This window comes from Melozone crissalis, unplaced genomic scaffold (assembly GCF_028551555.1).
Source record: "Melozone crissalis strain CALT ecotype California unplaced genomic scaffold, PUWL_Pcris_2 ptg000033l_1, whole genome shotgun sequence".
Taxonomy (NCBI): domain Eukaryota; kingdom Metazoa; phylum Chordata; class Aves; order Passeriformes; family Passerellidae; genus Melozone; species Melozone crissalis.
This window is the reverse complement of record NW_026535811.1, coordinates 7,073,501-7,100,881: the sequence shown is the minus strand read 5'-3', so window position 1 is coordinate 7,100,881 and position 27,381 is coordinate 7,073,501. Positions and strand designations below refer to the sequence as shown.

General features: G+C 43.3%; 1 protein-coding gene across 1 annotated transcript in view; it reads left to right on the top strand.

The window, feature by feature from the left end:
• The window catches only part of IQSEC3 (IQ motif and Sec7 domain ArfGEF 3), a 94,723-nt gene that overhangs the window by 22,931 nt on the left and 44,411 nt on the right, over positions 1 to 27,381 (top strand). The window contains exon 2 of the mRNA XM_054282073.1: positions 17,984 to 18,064. Coding sequence (XP_054138048.1) covers positions 17,984 to 18,064 — 81 coding nt within the window. The remainder of the gene's footprint in view (positions 1 to 17,983; positions 18,065 to 27,381) is intronic.

Below are 27,381 nucleotides of genomic sequence, written 5' to 3'. Positions count from 1 at the left end.
GTTCAGCCACCCTAAGCCCAGCTGGATCATGCTGCTAAATGAGGGAGAAAACACTGCACTCAGTCTGGGATGATGGGACTGTGCTACTGGAATAACAGCATCTGGTGGCTAGTCTCCAAGAAGATAAGTTAGAATTCAGAATCCCTTTCTACGGAGCACAAGCATAAGTTTTTGTAATCTCCCTCTGGCAACATTTGAGAATATTTATGGGCACTAAAACTGGCTAAGATACCACCCACACATTTTCAATGTATGATAAGGTCTCATGAGAACCTGTATCTTTCAATAAAATGCAATGCTTTAGAATTAGCAAACTGGTTTTTGTTCCTAGATTGTTCATTGGAAGGTCATTAAAAAAACCCAATACTTAAAAGTCTTTTAGTGCTCCTTCTGAGCCAAACAAACACTTCTTGTCAGGAGGCTGTTTGGATTCTAGCAATTTTTGACTAGTTGTTGCTTAATGAATCGTCATTTAGACAATACCCTGAATACTTTGACTCCTTTTGCTTCACCCAGAAGTGATAATGGGTCATGGCATCCTTGGAGCAAGCTGTCAGAAAGCAACTCAACAATTTCGCCTCTAATTGGACCCCTTAACAGAGCAAGGAAACTTCCTACTCATTATTCCAAGAATAGCAACAGTGCCTTTTGAAAGAGGATTAGCAGAGTGTTCAAGTGTGCCAGTACTGCTCAATCTGAAAGCTCCTCCACTGATGCCAAGCAGCCAGATTAGTCTGCAGGAGGAGGGAGCCTGCCCAGCCTGGTGTGTGGTGTTCAGCATGGGTGACACAAGTTGAAATGGGGTGAAAACTCAGAGTCACTCCATGTGAGCAAGCACAGTTATAGCAATTCCTACTGGCAGGCTCAGCAGAAGAATTCCCATCTGCAAAAGCTGGCAATTTCCTTGATCCTAAAACCAAAGACAAGGCAAAATGCTAGAACAACATGGAAGGAGGGAGAAAAGCTGCTTTCCATTCCATGTGCATGGTACAACCTATTGCTTTCATGTTCCTTCATACTGTGAGTTCCACATAAAGGAATATGTGTTGGGATCAAGCACAGAAGAGGATAAACTTCATTATTTGAGGGCTGTATTTTGTTTGTATGAATTGCTTTACAAGGAGAAAATGTCTCAAATGCTTATGTGGAAATTTGTTGGTATTTGCTCCTGTTGGCTGGCTGAAATTTCCATGTTGCTGGCTCTCCATTTTATTTTTCCCTTTGCTTGCAGTAGCTTTTAGGGAAGGTAAGTTAGTAAAAGAGATTTGGTGTTGCCTATTAGGGCATGCTGCAACTTTTCAGTTTGATCATTTTATTCTATCAACCCAAATTAAGTATATTACTTATGCTGTACCTCCTTCCTCCTGAGATACTCTCTGCCTGAATGGAAGCAGGCAAGGTGTGAGATTCAAAGCATGTTAATGTGTGCCTTGGGAAAGGTAACATTTTTTAGGATACCATGAAATGGACTCAAGTTCTAGACAAACCCTTTATCTCTGGTTTTCTTTGAGCACATGGGCCATCTGCTTTTTTGCAGTATAGTAGAATTGATGGAGAATGTTTGGTTTAAGTAAACTGGAAACTGGAAGAGCTAATCCTAATGACACCTATGCATTCTCAAAGAGATCTTCTTTTATCTCAATCAGGAAAAGGGTTTTTCTCCATAAGAAGACATTAGGGCTTCCACTGCTATACTCTCAAGCTACAAGTTTAGCCTTGTGCTGCTGCAAGACTTCCATGAGCTTTAGGGGTGATTCCAACAGAAAGGTGTTGCTTGCTTTGTGTGCTGAGGAATCACTGGAGGTTCTCACTGCATTATTGAGGTTCTTTGTTATCTTCTGGAAAGGAGGAGGCTGGTAGAAAGTCAGTGAAGCTGCTGTTAGTAACAAGTGAGCAGCACAGGTCAGCTTCATTCCTGTCCTTGTGCTTTATTAGTGAGGTGAACCCTTTCATTCCAGTTCATTTTGTGTTGCCCTTGCTGCTTGCAGTGAATGGCTTGCTTTGCTCAGCCTGTAAGCCCAGGTTTACACTGCTCAGGTTCAAGGCTTTTCAATGTGAGCAGGTTACATAGCATCTGCAGCCCTGGCAGAGCAAGAATAACACCTAATCCACAGACACAGCATAAAGCTTTTGAGACAGACATACTCTGCTTGAACCACAGTTTGGGTTATGTAGTACAGCACGAGGACTCAGATGCCATTCTTGTCACAGAGAGGTGCCCAGTTCTGTTCCCTGTGCTGACTACCCAGTAAAGTAACTTTAGGGAAACCTATGGGGAGCTGCTGGGCAGAAGCGATTTGCACTCTGTTCTATGGGAAGTTTCTTCCTTATTTAAAGAGTCTTTTTGGTCTGCAAAGTATCACAAATCAGGGCAGAGGAAGGAGCATGGGAGGGCTAGATTTGAAAACGACAAGCTTTAGCAGTTAAGTGTAGGTTGTTTCTGTCTTTTAACCAGCACACAGCTTTTTCACCCCCTGACTTGTTTAATTCTTTGTGCTGGTTTCTTTCTCTCCTGTGAAATGAATTCTTTTGGCTCCTGTTCAATATGGTGTTAAGTGCCTACTTAATCCTTTGCAGTAGTTTAAGTTGCTGAATAGAGAGGAAGCTTGGGTTATTGCTTAGAAACCAGGACTGAGCTGATGGAAAGTAGGAACTTCATGCCACAGCCAGGCTTGCAGTGTGGCACAGGACAAATTGCATTCCTGGTTTTACTTCAGCATCCCTGTGTGCACAGATGAGGGTCACTCATTCCCCTTGCAGGGGCACATGAGGTTCTGCCAGTGGGGTTTGAGAATGCTGCCTTTGAAGGATGAACATTGTGGCTGCTGGATGGCTGGGCACGTTTGACAGCACTCTGTGGAGCAAAAAAAATGAGTGGGACTGTGCTTTGTAACAAAGGGAAGACAGTCTCTGAGACAGCTTTTGAAGCCAATTTCTATACATAATTGTAATATAATTTAATTTAGACACAATACAAGGTGCCACAACTTCAGAAGTGAGAGTAGGGGCTGAATCAGGCACATGTACTGGAACATTCCCAGTGCTGTCCCAAAGCCAGCACTGAGATGTGGAACTGAGAGCCTCAGATGGAGAGAATCACATACTGTGCTTAGCAACCCCATTTTCTCTTTGAGGCAGTTTAGGTGGAGCAGTTTGACTTACGAGCACTGTTTGGTAAGAGAACTCTCAGGAGGGCAGTTTTAAATTGCTTACACATAATTCCTGTTTTTCCAGCAGCTCAAAGCAGCAAATATGGGTGACAAAACAACTTCCTCTCCCAACAGGTGGAAGATGGAGCCTGAAAAGAGGCAAGGCTTGTAAGAGAAAGGCCAAGGAAAACAAAAGCAGAAAGAGCATTTTTCTTGTCTCTGACAAAGACTGATATTATTTTTGGTGTTTTCTATGTTTTGATGATTAGATCTGTAGAGATGTATGACACTCCAAATGCAATGGTACAATTTGCCAGTGGGAATACTAAGAAAAAGATGTGGAGGCTTAAATTCAGATCCAGCTTAGCACTTTTTGCAGTTAAGTTTTTTTTATTTAGAGCTAATTTGGGAAGGGAGAGAGGCACAGGTTCAAGTTCCCACTGATTCAGAGCAAAGATTTTCCTCTCCAGTCACTCAGAATTAGGCAGAAGAGGAATACAGGTCACACAGTCTTCCACATCATATATCAACGATTGGAATAGCCTGTTATGCAGGTCATTTATACAACCATCAGAGGTCTCCTTTTGGCCTTCTGCACACTCCTGAGAGGGTGATGTAAGACAAGATATGAGATAACTAAACACAGAGATCATCCCTAGTGCTCTTTTCCTTTCAAATGGAATTTAGCCCTGCTGAGAAGTTCAGAGCTGACATCACTGTGGTCTGAGATTTCCTGTTTACCTCAGAAAACAAGCACACACAGGCTGTGGTGGCTCAGGCTTCCATGGAGTGCCTCAGCAAATCATCATCACCTCTCACCCAAAGGGATGCACCACAGGAGCATGGGGCTGTGCTCCTGCATCCACCATCCCTTCCCTCTTTCAAAGTGACTTCAACCCAAGAATCAAAGGTCTTTCCAGACACTCCTAAATAATGCTCCTGCCACCCACAAGAGGTTCACTGATCTCAGTGAGGAAGTGGGCAAGTAAATATTTTTTTCCCCTGAAAGTGATGTACTCACCCACCACCTGCCACTGCCAACTGTGCCTGCTCTCAGCATCAACTTTGTAGGACACAGAAAGTCAGGTAGGACATGGTAACACTAGCACACAGACTGAAGAGAGATCAAGTGGGACAGATGACACCTCTCTTGGTTGTGTTTCAGTCCTTTTGAGGCTCATACTGGATGAGATTGGCTCAGTTGGTTGGAGCATGGTGTTTGTAACACCAACTCCCACATGGGCCATTCACTTAAGAGTTGGACTCGATGATCCTTGTGGGTCCCTTCCAACTCAGGGTTCTATCACCTGGAAATAAATATTATGTATTGTGCATTGTATGTGAGCCATGCATTTTTCAGAACTGTATGCCTTTCACACAAAATCTGTCTCTAAACCCATGCTCTAGAAATATTCAGGATAAAATCATTACCAGCACTTAAGATCAGGCTGTCAACTCTGTCTGCGTAAAATATTTCCATTTGAAAGTGTTTTGTTACAAATGTAAAAAGATTGAAGTCAGGGAGGACAACATAGGCACTGCTATGAGAGGTTACTGTGTGAGAAACCATATTGTTTATTGATTCTCCCACTTGCAATGGCAATAAATGACATTTCTCATGCTACAGACAGAAGAATAAGATCTGTTCATAAGTAAGAAGAGCCTTCATTTGCATGCAGATAGTTAGCATTTGAGTCAGGACAACCCTTAAGAGCTGAATTGGCTGGGATTCACTGCATGAGACTTGAAATCAGATTATATACAAACTCAGTGGAAATACTGTTTTAGTGGGAGCTGGAGGAGATCCCAGATGAATAACAATCAGATTCCCTTTCAACCCTTGCTCTTGGACAGCTGCTTCTTTTGTATGTGCTGGGAAAGATTAAAAAGTTTGGAAACAGTGTCCATATGGTGCCTCATCACAGTTCTGGGGCGTTCTCTGTCCTTCTCCCTGCACAGAGGTGCTGGCAGTTTAGTGAGGCCAAGCTTTGGCATTCAGGAGTGCGATGTTAAAGGATTGTGTATAGGCAGCCAGGGTACATTCTGTTTCAATCAAACCCGCTCTGCCTTGGAAAAACTTAAAGGACAAAGGATGATTAGATGTAGAATCGATGCCTACACAAGCAAGTAGGTGGTCAAAGACACTGCAAGCTTTATTTACCCTTCTTTGGCTGGCATATTGACAGCAGTTATTATATGTTTCCTCTGGAAAGAGTAGGAATTCCACAGAGGCCTCCAAACCTCTCCCTTGGATTCTGTACCTTGGACTCTACATTGAGGTCTTGCTGTGTGTCATGGGAAAATTTTCAATCCTCTGGAATCCTTACAGGTTTGTTTGGTAATGGGGAATCTCTCAGTAGATCTCTGATCCTGTGAAAAGCCAGCTGCTCCATGCAGCACCTTAACAGTGGTACTGAAACATGCAGTGGAGTCATGGCCAACAGATACCCCCCATGGCTGATGCAGCAAAAAATCCCTATTTTTTCCTCTACTGATGCCTTTTATACAATTCAGCACTGCTTTGCCAAGAGAGTTGAGCTGTCCTATGGCAATAATAACTATGTGATCTCAATAAATGCTAAAACAGTGTGGTCCATTCAAGTGCAGCCTAACCACAAAAATCCAATCTGTAATGCAACCTGTTCAACAAGATGGGAAATTCTGTCTCCATCCAACTGAGAGTGGGTCACTGTTTGGAAGTGAGCATGGGAATAGAATCCAAGTCCTGCTATCATAAGACCTAATGAGATAGAGCCTCGTACTTAAGTTATTTCAAGAGCATAACTTTGGCAAGGAAAAATAATTGCTATTCTAAGATCTTGCAGGTTCCAAAATAACATCCTGCTAGAACATCACAACGTGCTCTTTCACTGAGCCTTGTCTGTGCTGGATCAAAAGTGGCAATATGATCTTCACTGCCTTAGTACTGTATTAGAGTAGAGACACTAGAATAAAATTGTTATGGCAGTGGTTGTTCCTAGAGATAAAGGAATTAAAGTAGCTAGTTATGAGAACATAAGAACAGGGTCTGAAATCTCTTATGTATTCCAATTATTCTGACAAATTACTTTGGGGAAAAAAAAATATGGTGGTCTTCAACAAGCCTAAAAGAGTCAGATTGTTTTGCTCAAAGGCATAAAGCCAGATGACCCCAGGTTGGGTGGGAGTGTTGATCTGCTGGAGGGTAGGAGGGCTCTGTACAGGGATCTGTACAGGCTGGATCAATGGCCAAGACCAATGGTGTGAGGTTCAATAAGGCTAAGTCCTTGCTGGGTCCCCTCCGTGGGTAACAGCAACCTCTGGAGTGCTACAGGCCAGGGGAGGAGAGGTTGGAAAGCTGCCCATTGGAAAAGGTCCTGGGGGTGCTGCACCAGCTGTTGAACACGAGCCAGTGTGCTCCCAGGTGGCCAAGAAGTTTATTATTTTATTAAAAACTTATTTTGATGATGTTCTTTTTCATGGGAGAAGCTTCACTCTCTCTTTTGCCCAGCTCTGGGATCTCTTCATGCACCACACACCTTTTATACCACACAGCTGCTGCCAAAACTGGAATTTCCCCCATCACACAGGTTCCAAGGCTAAACCAGAGTCTAGGCAGAATGTGTTCACCACAAGAATCAAGAGTTCAACAGCTCCAAGTGCTAAAGCAACCACAGATGCAGATACAGCCACTGCTGCTGCCTTTTCCCAAGATGGGAAATACCATCAGATCCCAGCGTGCAGGGTCTGGAACCATCACTGATGTGGCTTCACAGCTGAAGTGTGAAAGCACAAATAGCACTGCCAGCTTCTGCTGAGCCTCATGGTGTCAGCTTATGCTACAGCCCTGCTGGCACCAGGGTACTGAAGCAAACTTGTTGAATCTCAGTTGTTAGAGGAGATTGCCCAGCTGTAAGTACTGCAAAGTTCAAAAAGTCTGCATCAGCCATCTTGTTTCAGGAGCAGAAGCATAATTAATCCCACAGCTTCTCACTCTGAATTCTAGTAATTGTTTATGAAACTTACCTGAAATATCTCTACAGAAATCAGGCTCTTGCAATAGAGGAAGATCTCTTATGTTTATGTTTCCAGAACCACACCTTAGAGGTAATTTTTTTCCTCCAAATACAAAGGGCTTCAGCACACAGTATGAAGTTCCAAACTTCATTAAATAGAGAACAGTTGTGGTTTTGGGTGTGAAATGCTGAGCAAGTTCAGAGTCCCCACAAGGCACAAGTCAGCTGGAATAAGGCACTACAGAGATATCCAGGAGTGCAGTACAGTACAGTAGCCCACCTAATTCCAGGTGATCTGTACATGTGGTTGCAGGTGCAGGCTGCGTAGGTTCCCATAATCATCACTGACTGAAGCACTGCTCCTTTGGCCAGATGTATATCCATATCTATATATGGGTGTTAACCAACATTGGTATCTTGCTCTGAGATAGGGCATGGATGAACAATTACTGTATACAAGGCTAAGAAGAGGTGCCTTCTCCATCTTTGTGGTAATTTTTCCCCCGTTTTGCTGAACCAGAAAGAGTATAAAATAATCCAACTCCTGCGACTAAGACCAACCTAAACTGTCATTGTCTTGATAAATTGACTTGACAGAACACTGTATGTCCTACTAGTTATAAATCTCAGGAATTATTGAACAGTTAAGATGAGCAAAGGGAACAACTTTCATACATTTTCCAAATCTTAGAACACCTCATTAATTCCATCTGTTCTTCTGCAACTCTAGCAAGGTCACAATTTTATGAAGCTGTGAAATCTCATCTTATCTAAAACCCAAGTATCTGTGATGGCAATGTGCTGAGCATTCAAGTTGTGTCCTCTCCCTGTTTGCACTGGTGCCTAATGGTACTTTCTTTCCAGGGCAGCTACTTATGCAAATACAGCTGCTCTTGGTGTCAGCCAGCTGCTATGTCCACAGCCAGCCTCAAACACTGCCTGCTTTCCATATGCCAAGGCCCTGGTGGAAGCATGTGGGTATGTGTGGAAGGGAGATGGGCAAATTGAATTTCCTCTGAAGCACTGGTGACTATTGCTATCTGTCCCCTGAGGCATTGGAGTCACCTCTGCAACTGGGCCTGCACTTTTCCTCTGCTCTTCTCTTTCCCACAGCACAAGCAACTCAGCTCTCCATCATTAGGGAACAGCACCATTTTGCTTGGGTATGCCAGCAAGCAACCTGTGTCCAGTTCAGGAATTAGGAATTCTCCTTGTGGTCGTTCCCCATTAGGAAATCACTTTCAGTTTTGAGGTCACTGATGCAGCAGCCCCAGCTACCTGTAGGTGTGGTAGTAATTGGGTTTCCAGAGCCAAGATCCCAAACCAGAGCTCTAAAGCCTTCTGCAAGCCAAGCCCTGACCTTCCTCACGACGTTCAATCGCAGGATTGTGTTAGTGTTTTGTGTCAAGCCTCAACAGCAGAGCTGGGGCAGCTCAGCCTTTGCCAGCAGGACTTGCTGCTCAGAACAATCCTGAAAATCCTTGGTGAGTGAGCAGAATAATATCAGCACTGACATTTAGTGCAGCAGCCCATCGTGGTAGGAACGAGCTTTTCAGCTTGTCTTTAGCTGCAATTCACTGTCCTGCTGTGCTGGTATCAAGGGTGGGGACACAGAGCTGCCTGTGGGGGTCAGGGCTGCAGGGGTGCCAGCAGCACATCTGGCCATGCAGTGCCAGCCAGGGACAGCTCTGCAGCAGACAGAGCTGCCAAGGGGCACAGAGAGCTCAGAGGTGAGCTGTGGATGGAGATAATTTGCATGTTTATGAGATTCTGCATTACTGAACAGCGCTCCTTCATTTACTTTTGTGTCATTCTCCCGTGCTAGGGACACTTGGATTTGAGCCTCTGGAAAATTCCAGGGCTTTCTTCCCATACTAAGGGGTTAAGCAGGAGTGAGAAGCCAGTAAAAAGTGTAAGCTTGATTAAAAACAGATCAAATACTCAGTCATAATAAAAATCCTTTTACTGAGTCCAATTCTGACATATTCAAAAAGTAAAAATAATTTATTCTTACTGAGCAAGAGACCTAAATTCCGTTTATATCTCACAGTCCCAGTAATTATGAAAGGGGTTGCCAATTCCACAAACACAAGCCTTTTGCTTTTTTTTTAGTGTTCATACATATTGGCCCAAAATAGGAGAGAAGAAGAAAGGTGTTTGCTCTGCTAGCAGAGCATTCAGGCAGAGTGCTGGTTCTGGATCTCTTCAGAAGAACCACAAACTCATTGGTATGAGGCTGACAAACTATAATTATTCTATGAAGTACTGGAGGGGATTTGGAGCATGCTTATCAGTGTAATTAAAAGTGAGCTTTTGCCAGCTATTTCCTTTTTATGTAGTTATAAATCTGTTATTTGAACAAAGGACCTTTGCATAGTACAAAATAGAAGAGGTATGAAAAGATGTTTCAAACTGTAGAAGATCTCTATCAGCATGCATTTGCTGACATGTAATTATTCCATTATGTATATATATAACCTTTAAAAAATGATGAAATAGTAGTTGGAAGTGAGAGATGTTGTCTTGGAAAAGGTCACATGTTATCTTGGAAAAATAGCTTTCGATTAAGGAATTATTTGACACAGTTTCTGTTTATGGTAATTATTTAACTGAAATTATTTCAGGAACTTACACAAACTCCCCCTCACACATGCTTTGGATTTTTAGCAGCTTCCTAGTTGTGATATCTGAAGTATAGTTTTGGCTACAACTTATGAAACCCCTGCTCACTGCAGTGAGTGCTGCGTGTGTCACCAGAGGATCCCTGCACAGGGTCAGATGCACACACACACACAAAATATCAGACTGCTCTTTATACAGGAGCTGCTTTTCCTGAGTGCCACCACTCAGCCTGTGAGCAAGCCAAAGAAAATGATGTTGTGGCTTGTCTAGCACAAAAAGCCATCAATGGTTTCCACCACTGAGAGGATCTGAAGGGGCTGAGGGTGCACATTGCACTGCACAGCCCTACATACAGTGCTTTCTCCTCCCATGGCCACTTTGCCCTCTTCCTGTTTGTGCTTACAGGCACCAATCCAATTAGCAGACAGCCATGCCAATTTAAATGGAGTGAATGCACTCCCAATTGACATGTGATTCAACAATATTTCAGGAGATGCAGGCCCCCAATCCCTCTAGCAGCTAACGACAAACCCTCCTCTCCCCAGGAAGGTTTTTTCCTGAAAATTGATTATCAAGTACTGTCATCTTCCTCATTCCTATTCCTACTGTCTCTCAGGAAAGAATAGCAAGAAAATAAACTTCTGAGTGAATCACTTCCACTGGGCACATAGGAGAGGGAACCTAAGGAGCATCTCTCATAAACCTAAAGAGTATTTCATCAAGTAATTCTGTAAGAGACACCAACAGAGCAGCATCAGAGATATGAGTACCCCTCTACAGAGAGCTAGCTAGCTTTTCCCAGGCCATCCAAATGTCCCAAATTGGAATGTTTTGTTCCATCCAATATAAGTACTATTTCCAAATCCCTTCAAGCTGCTATCTTTTATGAAGGCACTGCATGTGCATGCAATACATTACATTTAATTACTTTAGGGATCTAACTTTATACAGTAGATATTTGATCTTGAGTTTCCTCCTATGGATAATTTCTCTCATCTGTCTCTGGTTATAACAGAATTGGTCCACAGATAAATTGAGAGTGAGTTGATCCTCCTTAGTTCACCTTGGTATTTAATCCCATCATAGCTGAAGCATCAAGAGCCACAAAACTGCAAAATTAATGCCCTAGCTAGCATGAGAAATGCTGAAAGTGGGTCCAAAACCTGGCCCCAGACTTTGCTTCTGGCTGTCACAAGGAGATATCAGTCAGACAGGACCCAGAAACCAGTCTGGACTCTCTCCCTGCAGTTGATTCCTGAGCACATCCCGTTCCTTTTCCCACTCTTGCCCATTTCCAGCATGTAGGAAAACCTGGCAGTTAACCCAGCCACACCTGGTAGATTTAACAAATGGATGAGATTTCCTTCAAGTGTTTCTGGGTAGCAAAATGGACTTAGCAACAATTTTCATTGAATACAGTGACAAGTGACATCTTTATGTCAAGTAGCCTGTCACAAAGAGAGAACCATGTCTTCAGGTCCATGGCAGAGGAGCAGACCCTGCTGAGCCATAATCTGAGTTCATTTTCACCATTTACCAGGCATATTGTTGACTTTGATCCCAACAGTGCCACCTTACATTAAGAGGGTCTATCACTTTGTGCTCAGACCCTCTTTGTACACACCCACCTGTCTATTGGTCATGTTCTTTGTACTGAAAGTGGTGCAAAACACCACAATTTCTCTCTTAAATCCATGCACCCATCTGCCAGTCATGCCACATTTTTCCCTAAGAATATCTTCAAGGTAAAAGTGAAGACGAACAGGAGAAATCCCTGCCACTTATATGGGCTAAAGTAAGCTGAGAAACCAACTGTTCAGGAAGATATGGCATTAATCTCCCCATCCCTAGAAGCAGATGGTGATAAATGAATGGCGCATGTGACATATCAGTTGCAGTCACCCAATGAGTTAACCAAAAAGAGATCAGTTCACAGCAGCACTGGCTCAGCCCCTCTTCCTCCAACACAGGAAATTCCATTTCCCCAGCACGGTGCTCTGTGCTTATCCTTGCAAGCTGTGCTGTTCTGAAAGCCCCACAATAGCTCAGAGACACACATTTGCGTCACAGCGTCACACTGGATTGTCACTTTCCCAACAGGACTGTCTGCATATGGTGTTTTATACTAGCAAGGGCAAGTTCTTTTAAGATATTCTATAGGGTCTCTAAAATCGACATATTCTAGTGAGAAACTGTAAACACTCTAGCAATGGAAATGCCATCTTCATCCCATCCCCAAGCACTAAAAAAAGAAATTTATAGTAATGCTGTGCAAAGGATGTATGACTTAAAATCAATTTTTGTACCAAAAAAAGAAGATGATTAAGCAGGTGCTAGGTAAGTTTTAGAGGATGAGTGCTGATCTTTCAATAATCAAATTTATAGAGAAACATAATGGAAGAAGACATTTTCTCCAACACTCATGAGATGATCAAAGCAAGCCAAGTTCCAGACTACAAAACATATTTGATTTTTCATTTTTGGCAGGCAAGCAGAGAGAATAGATGCTCCTGGCAAGTTCCCCCCACTCTTCCTCCCTCCTACCATGACTTTGAGTGGTGGAGAGAAGGAAGAACAGCTTTGAGAATTGTGAAGAGCTGTAGAATGACAGACACTCAGGTGAACTGAAAGAGGGGCTACTGATCATCCTGGCTAGGCTGGGCATGTCTCTGTGTGTTGTACATTTATCCATTGTGCTATTTTACAGTGGGGTTCCTTCATCAGTTGGCTTTTGTTAGGCAGGACTGTGTTCTGGAATTTACACAGCCTCAAGACACATCTTCATTTTTGCCATGCAATTAACTAGATATGGAAGCCTGTGGAGGGTTATAGGCAGAACTAGACAGGCACTGGTCTGAAATAAGTTATGAAAATGTTGATCCCTGAAACCCAGTGACACTCAGGTTGGAATTGTAGTAGTTGCTGGGAATGTAAAATAAAATGATAGCGATGCCTAAAGATTTTTAGCTTTTTGTATTTTTCATATATTTGTAGCTTTGTAGATTGCTAATGCATGGCTGTAGCTCCTATTACTTTTACCTTACATTTTGGAACAGTAAGCTAACCTAACTACATTCCTGAAATACTATGTAGCCTAATTCCAAGAAGAGACCCAACTACAAGGACGTTCTGTTTTCCAACCAGAATCTGGAAAAACAAAACAAAGTGGGGAAAAGAAGCCCCTGGACCAATTCCAAAGGGGCAGTACCCAAGGAAATATTACCTAACCAACTACTCTCCTAATTGGACAATATATATACTAATCAACTAACCTTATAAAAATGGTAGAATTACTGTACCACATGCAGGTTTTGCCATATTGTGTATCTGAAGGCTTTCAAGTAAAGGTTTGCTTTTATATTATCATTCTAACATTGTTTGGGAAGGTTTGTTCTATTTCCAGGCAACAATAGCTTCGGGCTTGTTGCACTGCTACACTTCAATATCTTGGTTACTAAGGCCCATGCCCCTTAACACAGAATTTTCTCAGTCAATCACTTTTGTGGTTCTGGTTTGTTTTTCTGAGATAGCCAACATCAAATGTTCAAGAGGAAAGAATAAAAATGAGCTATGGGCTTTCTAATGCTGATAAGTTTGAGTCCTACACATTTGCTTTGGGAAGGATCTGCATTAAGTACTTTAATAGAATAATCTTTGAAGTGTCCGGTTCCTGTCTGAATCTTATAAAATTCTTGCTGTCAACAGTATCCCATAAGAATGAGAAGGCCATCAGATTTACAGGAACGCAATGAACTTAAATTCCAGAAATTACTTTGAATTTCTTTTTAATCACGTATGTTTCCTTTCAGTACGAACCCTGCCCATACTCAGCTGCCTCCAGAACACTAGTCTAATGCCCTACAACTGAGATGATAGCTAAAAAATTTTGTGATATTCTGCAGTGAAGAGTGAAGAAATGGGAAGAAGCAGCTAGCTGTTAGACAGTACTTTTGGAAACAGTGTCTTTGGAGATCTCATTTCAACTCTCAGTATCAGGTTGAGTGGAGTCAAAAATAGATCTGTCACAGGAGGCAGGTGATAGAAGGAGTAAGGTCTGCAGCTAACCTTAGCCAGGTTTTGTCACAACTCCATTGGTAGAAGCAGCATTAAGCTACATTTTGGGAGAGTCAGAGGACTGCAACTGGCCTGTCATTAACTTAGCAATGCCAAACAGTTGCTGTTTATGGTTTTCCAGTGCTCATCTTAAGATAACAGCCAGTAAAACTTATCTGAGATGACTTCAATTCTCCTTTGACTCTTCCTGCCTTTAATCTTCCCCTCCTAGGCCATGATTTTCTGAGACTCCATCTGTTCTCTTGGCAGCTATCTCAAAAAAGGCAAGATAGAGACAAGTGGCAAAAGACTCCAGGAAAGCTGAGATTTCCAGCACTAAAACCAGTGACTTTTGGTCAAAGTCCCTTGCTTTTCTTCAAAATGTGGAGTTTTAAAGAGAAATAAGAAAGGCTGCATGAGCTGGATGAGTTATTTACTGACAGAGCATTCCTTGATTCAGCATCGTCAGATTTCTAAGAACTGCTGTGTGCTTGGGCCAAGGGCAAGGCTGCTGGGTATGCAGTAGGGCCCAAGGATCAGAATCCAGAGGCTGGTAGCTCCAGGCAGTGGGGTAACCCAGAGGTCTTCATTCATGGAGCATGCCAGCAGTCCTACAAAACTTGCCAGAGCAATGGGATGGATGAAGGGGCATTGCACCATGGTAGAGAGAAGTGCACTCTGTGTACTCGCAGTGGGAAGAATTTTCATTCTGTCTTGTTTTGGCATTTCTTGTAGTCTAAAATCATTCATGCAGAAAAACACAGAGCTTCTCCTTATCTTTGGGAACAGGCCACACAGGATATATGTTTAATTCAAGCTGACTGCTGGAGAGCAGGGAGCCCAACCATTTTCCATATGGTCTCTGGGGGTTTGCTTTTGTGGGGGTGCAGGAGAACAAAAAGAAGATAGGTAGGTTTGCTTACCATAATACAGCTCTCAGCAGATGGGCATCTCTATTTTAAGACAGCTCTGATCAGAGCCAAACTAGTGGGCACTGATGTTTAGGGGGCAACAATGACTGAGCAGAAAGCCTCAGGCACTTACTTGTCCAAAGGGAAGATACAGGATTAAGGGAATTTTACGAAAGTTTTCTCCATTTGGCCCTGTGATGTGCAAGCTACAGAGACTTTACATTTTTGGACCTCAGTTGTTTTTCCCCTCTACAACGCCAGTTTTTAAGAAAGAGGAAAAAAAGCTTTTCTCCTTGAGATCCATGGATGAAAGACCAAGGCAGCATCAGTCATGGAGCCCCTTTTCTGCACAGTCCAACTTTCTGAGAAGCCAGAAAGGTAGAGCTAACTCCTGAGCTCACTAAACAGCTTGTGTTAGCCAGGAGGTTTGGCACAAGCCTCTCTAAAGTTCATCACAGAGCAGGAATTGCTGTGGCTGGACAGTTCATTCACAGATACCCCTATCGAGGCTGCAGGCAGCTGGCTGCATGACACCTCTTGTCAGGAGCAATGTTAAAGACAACTGAATAAAATTCAGTCAGCTGTTTTCTCTCAGAGGAGAGAGGGCTAATGTTTCAATTGACAGCATGGGTAACTTCTTAGCCAAGCTATCTCTGCATTTAAGATAGGTCTGGGCTGTCAAATCCTTGCCTCCGGAGCTTGCATCCCAGCTAGATGGAGCAAGGCACTGACAGGCTCAGGCTGTTCTCAGTCCTGCCTTTGCATCTATGCTCACCCTTATCCTCTGCTGCTCCTCCACACTGGCCTCAGTGCTGGCAGCAATTACCCCAGCATGCCTGCTTCTCCTCTTTCTGAGCCCTTTCCTCTTTTGTGCCGCCCAACTCACCCAGAACACCCCAGCATGCCTCCTCCTCCTCCTCTCCCTAAGCCCCTTCCTCTTTTGTGCCACCCAACTCATCCAGAACACCTTTTCTTCTCTCTGGTTTTCCCTTCCAAGCTTTCATCAGGATGCAGCCCAAGAGACAATAATTTGTTTATTTTTAAAGCAATAAATTGGAAAAGAACAGTTCAACAGTATCCTGGTTGATGGGGAGGAATTATCTCCACAATCACCTGCCTGATCAGCCTACAACAGTGTGTGCTTAATTTCAGTCTTTGCAGTGGTTTGAGGAAGGCAAAGCAGAGGATGTACAGAAAGATGTGGGCAACATTTTTCAGTACATCCTCTGCTGAACCCACCCTCTTAATTGGTTGACCATTGCCACCTACCAGAAGTACTTAAAAAGAAACAAAATTACAGATCCACACTCCGAAGTAGTGAGTGAAGTTACATTGCCTCTCTCTATTTTTCAAAGGCAAAAACAAGACTCATGCTTTCTAGGTTTCATCTCCTCAGAGGCCACATGTTCAAGTTATGTAGCCTTTCTGGCTTATGAAGTAAGACTTGTTTTAAAACACTACAAAAAGACAGCATAGAAAGGAAAAGAAAAAAAAAAAAAACAAACAACAAACCACCATCAAAAGTATTACCTTGACTTATGACAGACACTAAACATCTCAAGGCTCACTTCAAACATCAAACTTGCAAAAGCTGACAACACCACAGGGTGATAAAATCCAGGTAGCCACCAGACACTACAACCCTGGCAGGGCCTCTTGAATCACAGCAACAAAAATAACATCTTACCTGAAGACTTCACAGCATTAGGAACACAGTTGCTTTCCTGGAGCACTTCCTTGAAGCTTAGAAGTGGCAGTGAGGCTCTAGGACACTTGCCTTTTCCACCCAGATGAGAGCTGCTTTCTCCTGATAACAATTAACACACAACCTCTTAAGGTGGGAATGGGTCACCTTTTTCCACAGGTTAACCCTCTCCCTGCTCCTGTCTGGGTGCTGTGATGCAAAAGTGAGGGCTTGGATTAGAAAAATGTCAGATATGAGCAGGATCAAGAGATGGCAAGAAAGAGGAAAATGAACAGGAGCAGTCTCCAAGGTGGAACCCAGTCCCTGTGGTGTATGCCTGGGGATCACAAAAGAGAAAGAGAAGCTTATAGTGGTTGGATAGAACTACTGTCAATGTGCTTTTGCTTTGTGTGATTGGTCAAAAAACTTATAAATTAAGTTGTAACATTAAGTTCTTGGTCTGCTGCCTGAGATGTGAGCTGCTGGCATCTTCCCATTGTCATAACCATGTAATGAGACTGATGCTGGAAAATAAAACAGCTCAGGACTTGTTCCTAGCAGTCCTGTCCCATTCATGATTTGTACAGAGCCCCTGGCCAGTGATAGATATGGAGATTAAAAAGTGGCAACCACCTGCTAACAAAACACCAAACCAATGAAGAGCAAGGAGACCCCAGACCCCAATAATGCTGTTGATCTGTCACATGAGGTATGGGAAGCTTAGATCATTAGGGTATAATTGTCCAGGGATTTCTTTTTTTGAGGTCCCTCTTTTGAGGCACTAAGCACCATAACTGATTTCTTGCAATAAACTGATCTAATGGAAGTGAGAGCCCAGTGTCTGAAATCTCTGTAACACTAGGATTTCTAACTTTGGATTAAATCTTTTGTCTTTCTTATCTAATAAACACATTTTTAGTGTTTTGTTTTCCTGTTTTGCTCAAGTAGATTTTTTTTTTTTTGTTTTGCTTTTCTCTTCTATGGTCTCTTTCTCTTGTCATGGTCTCAGTCCTCCTACTTGTGGTCATCCTGTCAGTTCTCAACTATTATTCCTGGTAATCCCCAGTAGTGATGTGCTAAGGACATTTCTGTGCTCTAGGGAGGCTTCACAAGAAATATCTGCTGAGGTAATTTAGCCACTGGTAAAAAAAAAAAAATTAACTACTTTGCAATGTATAGGAAACATACACAAGAAAACACATTTAAGGACATATTTCTGTCCCAAAAGAAATAGAATTGTAGACAGACAAAACTGTTTTTCATGAGAGGTATGGGATTGTGAAACAAATGCTGTGAGAAGGAAAACTTTTGGTTTGTGCACTTTTGACCCATTCTCCACAGGCTGATATCAGAAACAGAACAGGTAAGGAAATAGAACTATCAGCCCCCTTCTCTCTGCTCCCCTCCACCTTGGAGTAAAAAATGTTCATGTAATAATAATTAGACTACTCTTTCAGCATCACTGGGAGTCACTGTCCCCTTGGAACAGCTCTAAAAATAGCATTCTCCCTTGAGCTTTCTGCTGAGTGAAGGGAACACTGACCCACTATGGTTTGTTTTCTCTTACAGGAATGAAACTGTTTTACACCAGTTCTGTTGCCCAGCAGCTGACACAGAGCAGAAGCCTTCATCTCCAGACTCCTCACCAAGGTGGGAAATTGTTGTCAGCAAGACCTTTATTTTTTCTACTTCTTTATCATCCATCACTGATCTTCCTGCCCCAGACAAAACTCACCTATTAAATATGCCAACCTTCCTTCATCCTCCCCTTCATCCCATGTTCCCAGCATTGCTGTCCCTCTCTTTTCCCTCCCAGAGATTGTTGTTTGTACTGTAGTGTAATTGCCTGCAAACCCCCTCAATCCCCACTCACACACAAAATGTTTTTTCAGCCTCTCTTCAAACATACACTTCTGTTGACCCACATTCATGCTTGTATGTCTTCTTACTTTATGTGACACTGACACACACATGCTTCTCTCTTCTCCTACAAATTATTTATCTCATGCTATGAGGTTCCTGGACACACACATTGTAACATTTAAAGTACAGCAAAAGTCACCCAAAAAACTCAGGGTTCTGTCACACACCCTGAGATTTTACCAGTGTCAAATGGTGTGAGCTTGCCACAAAGAACAGCTATAGACAGGTACTATTAACTTTCACCAGCTTGTATCCAGTGCAGCCAGGTGTGGGGACACCAGCAGTTCTCAGCTCTTCCTCATCAGGGAAAGATGTCAGTGCCAAGACCAGGAGTCCAAAGAGCTTCAAAGGTACTTGAGATGCATATGCTGCATTTAGATTCCACACTTGGCCTTGTCCCTCTGTTCTTGCCATCTCCTTCCCCTCTCATGACTTCCCACCCTTACCTCTTACACACCTACTCTGTTTTCCCAGGCCTCATCACCCTTCTGACAATAGCAAAGAGGTTTCTCTTTAAAGATGTCTCTCATTACACTGCTAGATTTTACCTCTGACCTTTGGCACCTGTGTAAAGGTCCTGAGTTACTCTGAACAGAACTGGGAAGCTGAATTGCAGTAGTGAGGCTACTGCATTTTTATAATTGTATTTGTCTTGTTCTACTCACTGGAGCAGACTGTGGTTTCTGGTTTCCTTACAAGCAAAAGTGTGAATGCTGGGCAATGTGAAGAGAGCAGGGATGGGTAGGTGTGTATGCTCACAGGTGGGGTTTGGCCACACTTGGAGACAGGGTAAAGAAGGAGCTCTCTTGCCCTTTTGTGTGTGAAGATGGAAGGGTTAACACCCATGATCACTCTGTGCTGGGGGCTCTCAGGCACTGGGGAAGTTTACATGGCAGCCCTGCCATGGGGAGATGCTGGCAAGGAAAAGGAGACAGCAGAGGAGGAGACCATGGAGATTTCTGTGCTAGGGAAAGCCACCCCTCCCTTACATTTCCAGAGTGAGAGGGTTTTGTTTAAGTGCTCTAGTTTGTCTAGAACTAAGGATCAATTTTGCCATAGTGTTCTATCTTTATACCCTCATCCTTGACCCTGCCCCATTCTTGTCCCAGCCTCCATCTTATTTCTGATCAGATCCCTTGGTTTCTAGAATGTTCTTATTCTACAAGGCTGTCAGTCACACAATCTAAAGTTCTAGCATCATTTTTGTCATGTTCTTTGTCAGGCTTTCCTTTTTTCCTGCTGACTCCCAAAGGCCCTGCCTATCCCTTGAGCCTGAGTTTTCCTGCCCTCCCTCTGCTGGGATTTGACAGATAAATTGAAGAAGAAATGATCACCTATTTCAGTAATTTAACAGCTTTGGCAAGTTGCATCTGAAGATGAGTCTGAGCCAGGAAATCCTGAACTGGGGATGAATGACAATGATCCCTCTAGCATTTTGCATCTGGGCTTCTCCTACTGATCTATGCCTGTCCATTGATGCCTTTTGTAGTTTGCCCTACACTGCAGGCCTCATGCATTCCCTAATTTTTTTCCCCCAGTCTTTCTTGTGTCCTTGCCATTTCTAATGCCTCTAGATCTCAACAGCAGTCCTGAATCTGTCTCTGTGTGACACAATACTCTATACAGAGATAAAGATGGTTGAAGCCACCATGGCTATTTGAAGGTGAGAAACAGGCAGAGAGTTATTAAACTCACTGTTTAGCTTTATGATAGCCATAAAACACCTCCTAGTCTGCCAGGTCTTGCAGTCAGCCATGGGCCTCCTTCATGTCCAAAGTTACACATACAATGCAGTGAGGAAGGCAAAAGAATGTCAGAGAGGGAAAAACACAGAGTCAGCATGGAGCTGATATCCATATGGTGTTCTGGAATGGCTCAGTAGGCTTCTAGGAGAAGCACATCCTATCATTTACAGAGTCTGTCACCCTGCTCAAATCATGAACCGGTTCCCCATTGAACCAAGGCAGAACAAAAGTCAGTCAAGACTGAAATATGTGGGTCAGACAGCCTGAATAGGCAATCACTTCCTGGGTAAGCCAAGCATATCCCTAAATAAGCTCATCAGGGCTCCTGGTGGGAGAGCCTGGTACACAGGGGCTCCCTGTGCAGGAGGGGAGCCCCTGTGTCCCTCCTCTTCTGTGTCCCACTGAATGGACAGCGAGTCACAAGTGGTGCTGCTGTGAATTCTGATAAACCAGTTCGGGTTTATTCTCTTTTCCCCTTCTGATGATTTCCCTAAATGAGATAAATCCTGTCAGAACTGATGCCACTAATAACCATCAGCCATCTAGTTTTAATTAGAGTTTGCTTCATTAATGCCCCAACTCCTCTCAGCACAGCAGATTAAATAATGTACTTGCAGCTCATTTACACAAACCCCCAAACTGCAAGGCTGAGCTGCAATCCTTTAATTAAACAGCCTGGCTGATCCCTACTGCTGCCTTGGCTCATCAGTCTAAGCCGATTAAAGAGAATAGGGACTAATAAAGAGCATAAACAGGGAAGTGACTCTCAGCTCTTCAAGGGACTTGGAGATTCCAGTGGTGATCAGCTGCCTCCTCCTCCTCTAGCAGGAGCTGTACCTCAGCCCACATCCCTTCTGTCTGGGACCTGCAAGAATGGTTCTGTTCTCAGCAGAAACTCAGACTCATCTTGTGGGACAGGAGTCCTTTGGGAGACTGAGGAAAAACACAGCAGAGAAGGCGAATAAAGGGACATCAAAACAGTGAGATGAGTGGCTGCATGACTGCAGGAGATACCAGCAGGAGTGGCCATACAGCTCAAGAGAGGGACAGGAGGAGAAGTAAATGCAGAGAATTGTTGTCATCTTATTTCAAAAGTTCCATACCTTCTCGGTGATTTCTCATGGCCATCTCCTCACAGCACTGACTCCTTCTTCTGCACAGCCAACAAACTGCAGCTCTCTTCACAGCACAAGCAACAAACTCCAACTCGCCCACTCTTTTATAGCTCTCATCCTCATTGGACACAGCTGTGGCCCGTTAAGGGCAGGCCTGTTCCTAATCTTTGGTAATTAGCACAGCTGCAACTCCTCAGAGGTGAGATTACCTTCTGCACTACATTTTCTTATGTTCTATCCCTCCACAGAGAGTAACAGTTGGAGGTTGAATGCCAGGAACAATCTGGGACAAAAGTTTGTCTCTGCTTGTGGTTTGTGATGGTCATTGTTGTTCTTGTGTAGTCTTCCCTAACATTTATCTGCAGGATTTCTCTCTCTTTCTTTGCTACCAGATAAAACTGCCTTGGCTTCACATGGATGGGAGTGATTAGGAACATGTCAGTGTCTAACCACTCAACAGAAGCCAGCTCAATGAGGTGGTTCAGATTATTCCCACTCATCTTGTTCTGCTTTGCTTCACTGACTGCCACAAGCAGAGCTAGCCCCCTTCTCTCCTCCCAAGTGTGGATTCCTTGTGGGGAAGTTGCATCTCCACGAGTTTAGCAATGCAAATTTCCCACCTGGCTGCTTAGCTGGGTTGCACCAGCAATTAGCAAAACTGGTGCTGTAGGCCATGAATATTAAGAGACAGATTTGATCCCAGATTCTGCCAAAAAGCTCAAAGCCAAAGTACTGGATGAGGTGATGGCAGCAGCAGGCGGATTTCTGTTCCTGAACTCTAAGGGCTTTCCCATATCAAAGGACAGGATAAATCCTTCACCATTGTCTCCACTGGACTTGTACAGCACCAGCTTCATGACCATAAGCCATCTTGCAGGTTGGCTTTCCATAGGGGATGCCAAATATCTGGTTGAGTGACATGAAGAAACTCCAGGGATGGCAGTAGGACCTAACCCTGCTCCTTTACTGAGGTGCTGATTAGACTCTAATTTAGCCAAACCCTGTAATTTCATAAAGCAACGGCTCTTTTTCTCAGTGGCTTTTGCCTATTAATGGCAGGGTTTCATTCTAGGGACTTGAATAGCCTGGTAATTGCATTTCCCACTTCTCCCAGTCACATAGAGTGAAGGCTGGCATCCCAGAACAATGACCTTAAAATGTGTCCAGCAGCAGCCCAGTTCTAACGGGATTACAGACCATTTTCCTTTGTGTGAGGTAATAGAGCTGAGATTAGAAAGATTTGTTTCTATTAGAGTAATGAGAGGAAATTATGGAGTCACAATTGGAGGGAACAGTATATTCATTCAGTTGCCTCTCAAAGGCTTTTCGGAGTCTGCCTCTGTGATGCTGAATAGGAAATCAGCAGAAAATCACCTCTCCTCCTGTGATGGGAAAAGTTCTACAGAAAACTTTAAGCATCAGGGGCAGGTCTGCTTTGGCAATGGACTTGGGAATAGCACTAGAGTGCTGAAGCATTGTGGAAGAATTGCAGATGAGACCTGACCTGCTTTTAAGGCAAAGGAGACAGTTCTCTCAGGAAGAGAGAGCAATCTTCTGGAAGGGCTTGGGTGTGTACTTGGAAGAAGGGCTAGGATCTGAAATACCTTTGGAAAAGCTGGCTCTTTTTTTCATATTTTCCATACTTTCCAATAGGGAGATGCTGCTTAGATCAGGGTTAAAACATAATTAGTGCCACTAATTTACAAAATGTTTACCTCATGATCATGGACCAATGAAATTATAATTTAATATAGTTTAAACTTTGAACCCCTGTGGACTAATTTCTGAAGTGCCTGCTGGATTTGTCACCATTGGCTGCTTCCTGGCACCAGTTAGTGGTAAGGAGATGTGAACCATTGGCTACTTCTCCAAGCCATCTTTCCTTGCATTTCTGGAGAAATTCCTTCTTGCCCCACTTGTCACTTGCCAAAGTTCAGAAATGGAAATGTGAATTCCACCATTCTTGCTGGAGGAAGCCCTTGGTGCTGTTGCTCCATTTTTATATGTGGGAGGCTGATAAGTGGATGGGCAGATTTTGGACAGTTTGTCCAAACCAAACCTTCAAACACCTTTCTTGATAGCTCTCTGAGCTGCATGAGTATGCTGCACCTTCAGCAGCACATGCTTAAAGCCAAAAATCTGATTTCATTTACTTCTGGACAACTCTGACTCTTCATGTCTCTTTACCTGAACTCTGTTTCCACTGAACGTGCACTTGTTCTTTGTCCTGTGAAGTCACGTTGGAAGACGCTGGCACAAAGGAGCCATGAATTTTATCCACTGCAGAGTCACAGCATCACATCCCTCTTTGACTCCTCACTGCTGCAGCCCAGGGGCATCTTCCTTCTGCTACAGCTCTCCCTTTGCCCTTGGGTCACTTTAGGTTCTCTAACAGTTAGATCCTCCTGAGAAATCCCAAGACCTTGTTTGGGTTGTGATTGCTATGTCCCTTAAGGCTGAGGCCCATGAAGCTGTTGAGAACTGAACCACTCACCAACTGGATGCTTACTCTGGACATTACTGAAGCACCTTGATAAACAGGTGGATGGATGGTGGCTCTTTAAGCATTGCAGTTAAACAACTGAACTACTCAACATTTTATCTGAACCTGTGAAAGATTGACTTTGCCTGACAGGACAAATGCAAATCTAATTAATGAAATGGGAAATTATAATTTCTGATTTAGGATTGCTGGCAGGATATTGTATATAGAACCTGGAGGTCAGTGCTTCATCTCAGCTCAGAGCTGTTCCATGGCTTTGGCTCAGGTGTGAAGCATGATGATGATTTTAGTCTGTATCAGATCAGATCTATAATCTTCCACTTAAAGAAGCCTAACAACTTTGCCTAATTGGCCCCCAGCTGGCAGTGTCAAGTGCATATTCATAGAATTAATACACCATGGAGGCTGAATTCTTCTCTGATTCTTAATGAGGAAGACTCCAGGTCAATCTGAACAGGATGTGGACATGCCAGAGCAAAGCAAGCCTCTACATTCAAGGTCTTGTGTACTCTAAGGACAAATGACCATACACAAAGCTCACAGTCTGGCTTCTTCCACTCCCCCAAAGTCCTCCAGAGCACTGCTTTTGAAAACACACATAAGTTGGAGCAACATTTTTGCTTAGCTAGCACATCCTGTTTGTGCTTCTCATTTCTTTTTCTTATTGAGGTCATGGGCACAAAGGGAAGATTTTTTTTTTTATTGCTTCTTAACAGCTCATCACTTATTCTTCCATCCCCGTAGACTTAATAACCCTGTTCCAGACAGCACCATTGGAGATTGCAGGAAGCTGCAAACAGGCAGACATGGGTCAACAAAGTTCACATAAATATTCCCCCAGCTCACAGCTTTCAGAGTTTTGATTTCAGTCTGACACAAAGATGTGAGCCAAGAGTAATGTCTAGACCCAGATTTGAACTCAGAAAAAGCTTGGGAGTGAGCAGACTCCTCACTTTTTATGGGTGTTTTGTACAGTGAGGACTAGCAGCTTCAGTTGCTTTGCAGGAACCTAAGATGTTTAGAATCACAAAGATGTTTAGTGAATGTAGATTTAGGGCAAATATGGAACCATTTACAATTATATGCAAAAAATATTTTAGAAAACATCCTTAACATCATAGTTACCAACAACCTTGGGAATCTCTTGCAGAGAGGTATAGTTGGGAAATCTTCTGGTACTATGACCTGGGAGGAATGGCTCTTTCTGGAAGCATCCAAAGAAACAGGAGGCCAATTTCAGATGCATTGTCCCAGTCCTGTAAAGCAGCTCCACCAGGACATTTTGGCACTCTCTCCCACACAGGTATTTCCCTACTCCTCTCCAACAGCTGGTACAGCTACTTTCAGGCAAGTGTGGAGAAGTAAAGTGAGGAATAGACTGGCTCTTCAACAGGAAAAAAAATACTTCTGGTGGAATCTGGAGGAGTCTCCCTGTCACAGTAGTTGCTTTCCTTGCTGCTATCAACACCTTTCTTTAGGAAGGTGGAAGATGCTAGGAGAGACAGGCTGAAGAAAACACTCTTGAAGTATCCTATTTTGAAACTGCAAAGATGCCCATCAGACACATTTTCTGAGAGCCTGAAGCTGTATCCAGCCATTGCCTGGCCACATGTTCTTCCAGGTCTTTATTCTCCCCTTTTGCTTCTGTTGCTTATGTGGGTCCTGCCCTTGAGGAATTTAGACTTGGATTCAAGTGCTTTTCTCCCACATGTGCCAGTACCTGCTGTTTCGTGTGCCATGGTGATATGTGTGCAAGGAGATCAGTCATAGCCAACTTCACAGCTGTGGGAGCCACATTCCTCAGCTGTTGAGATCAGGTAGTGGCTTTAATACTGAGCAATTCACTCTGGCTTGCAGATGGTCCTCACATTCTCTCTCCTATACTGCAAAGAATTTCTTTTCCGTACCACAGCAACTTTTTGGTACGAGGGGAGTGCAATATAAACACCTGCTCTATCCTGTGTTTTCTGTGTGATAATGCTGCAGACATGCATGGGAAGAAGCTGTGCCAGCCTTGGAAATCGCCCTGTATCTAACACTAGAAAATGGGCACAGATGCTTTGTAAAATAACGGCAGATGGACGATGGTGGAGCTCACACCATTCATCCTAATCTGCTGCTAATATCATCTGACCCGATCTGCATCAGTCAAGATGCACCCACCCCCAAAATGGAGCCATTCCAGACCTTTGGTACACCAAGGTGTGCTCTGTTGAACTTGACAGGTGTTTTCTGTGGACCCTCCTTCCACATGCTTGTTAATGGCTTTCAAGACAGAGACACAGAGGAAAGAGATGGAAAAAAAAGGGAGAGAGACTCATCCCAACAAATGTAACAGTGCTACTGTAAGAAAAATGGATGGCAAACATACTATACAGAGAAGAAGAATAACAAGAGAGAAGGAGCAGGAAAAGCAGAAAGATAAAAAATAGTGTAAATGAAAGAAGGAACTGCAGGGAACAAGAAAATATGAGCAGAAGATAAATGAGCAGGTCCCTTGTCTGGAATAATCCTGTTCACACCAGCATTCTTTGGCTGTGACACCATGAGACTGTGGGCTTTCATTACACATTTTCTTATAGTGTGATGCCAATCCAAAGGCCTTTGTCCTTTTGGTGCTCTGCAATACTAACTCACTCCTATGAAGGTTCATATTCTGGTCACCCCTATGGAACAGGCTCTGTGCTTGGATACACTTAACTCTCCCTTTGGAAAAACACCCCTGTGCACTAGAGTTCCTTCTCCTGCATGTGGCCCTGGAAGATTTTAACATGCTTCAGTGTTGCTATTATATTACAAAGGTTCTATTATTAATACATTGTAAAGGTTCTATATTGCTATAATTTCATACCTCCTTGGTATTTCTTGTAGGCAGCTCCTCTAGGCACTGGCTCTTCCTTGTCCTCACAGCAACCAACTGACTCCAGTTCCCACCAATCCACTCTTTTATAACACTCTTCTTATTGGCTACAGCTGCAGCCTGTTAAAGTCAGGCCTATTCCCAATCTCTAATAATTGGCTCAGCTGCAACTCCTTGATGGGGTAAGATTACTTTCTGTACTACCTTTATTTTCTTATATTGTATTCCCCTACACTTCAGGAAGAATTGAAGGGTCTGAAATGCTGAAGAGGAGCACACTGTATAACTGCTCAGGCCACTTTGAGTAGTTCTGCAAGCAGAAGTAGATAGCTGAAGGAGTGCTTGTAAACAAGTTGGGAGTTATTTTGGACTGCCGTCTCACCTGATCAAAAACTGCAGAACAGCTGAAGATTACTCCATTTTCTGTGAGAAAACATCATCCTAAATAAAAGTGTCATAAACAAGATCTGAGTTCAGTGAGATTTTTCTTGTGAGACTGTGAAACCTAATTCTGGCCACGTCACTTGGAAGTGTGTTCCACTAACTTTTAACAACTTCTGCTTGGCACATCGATTCTGTAGACACACACCTTTAGATTGTAGCATCATCCCCCTGGAAATGAATTGCCTGGTGACTAGAGCTGTGTGTCACCTCTGTTGTGTCCCACACTGGTATGGTGCTGCTTCCCTGTAAGCAGGTTATGATGCTGTTATTGTTGTCTCTATGTCTGGGTTGACTGCAATCTATTTAATTCCCTCTTTTTCAGAAAGAGGGAAGATGGAGATAGATAGGCTACCCTGTGTATACACTGCTAGTGCTTT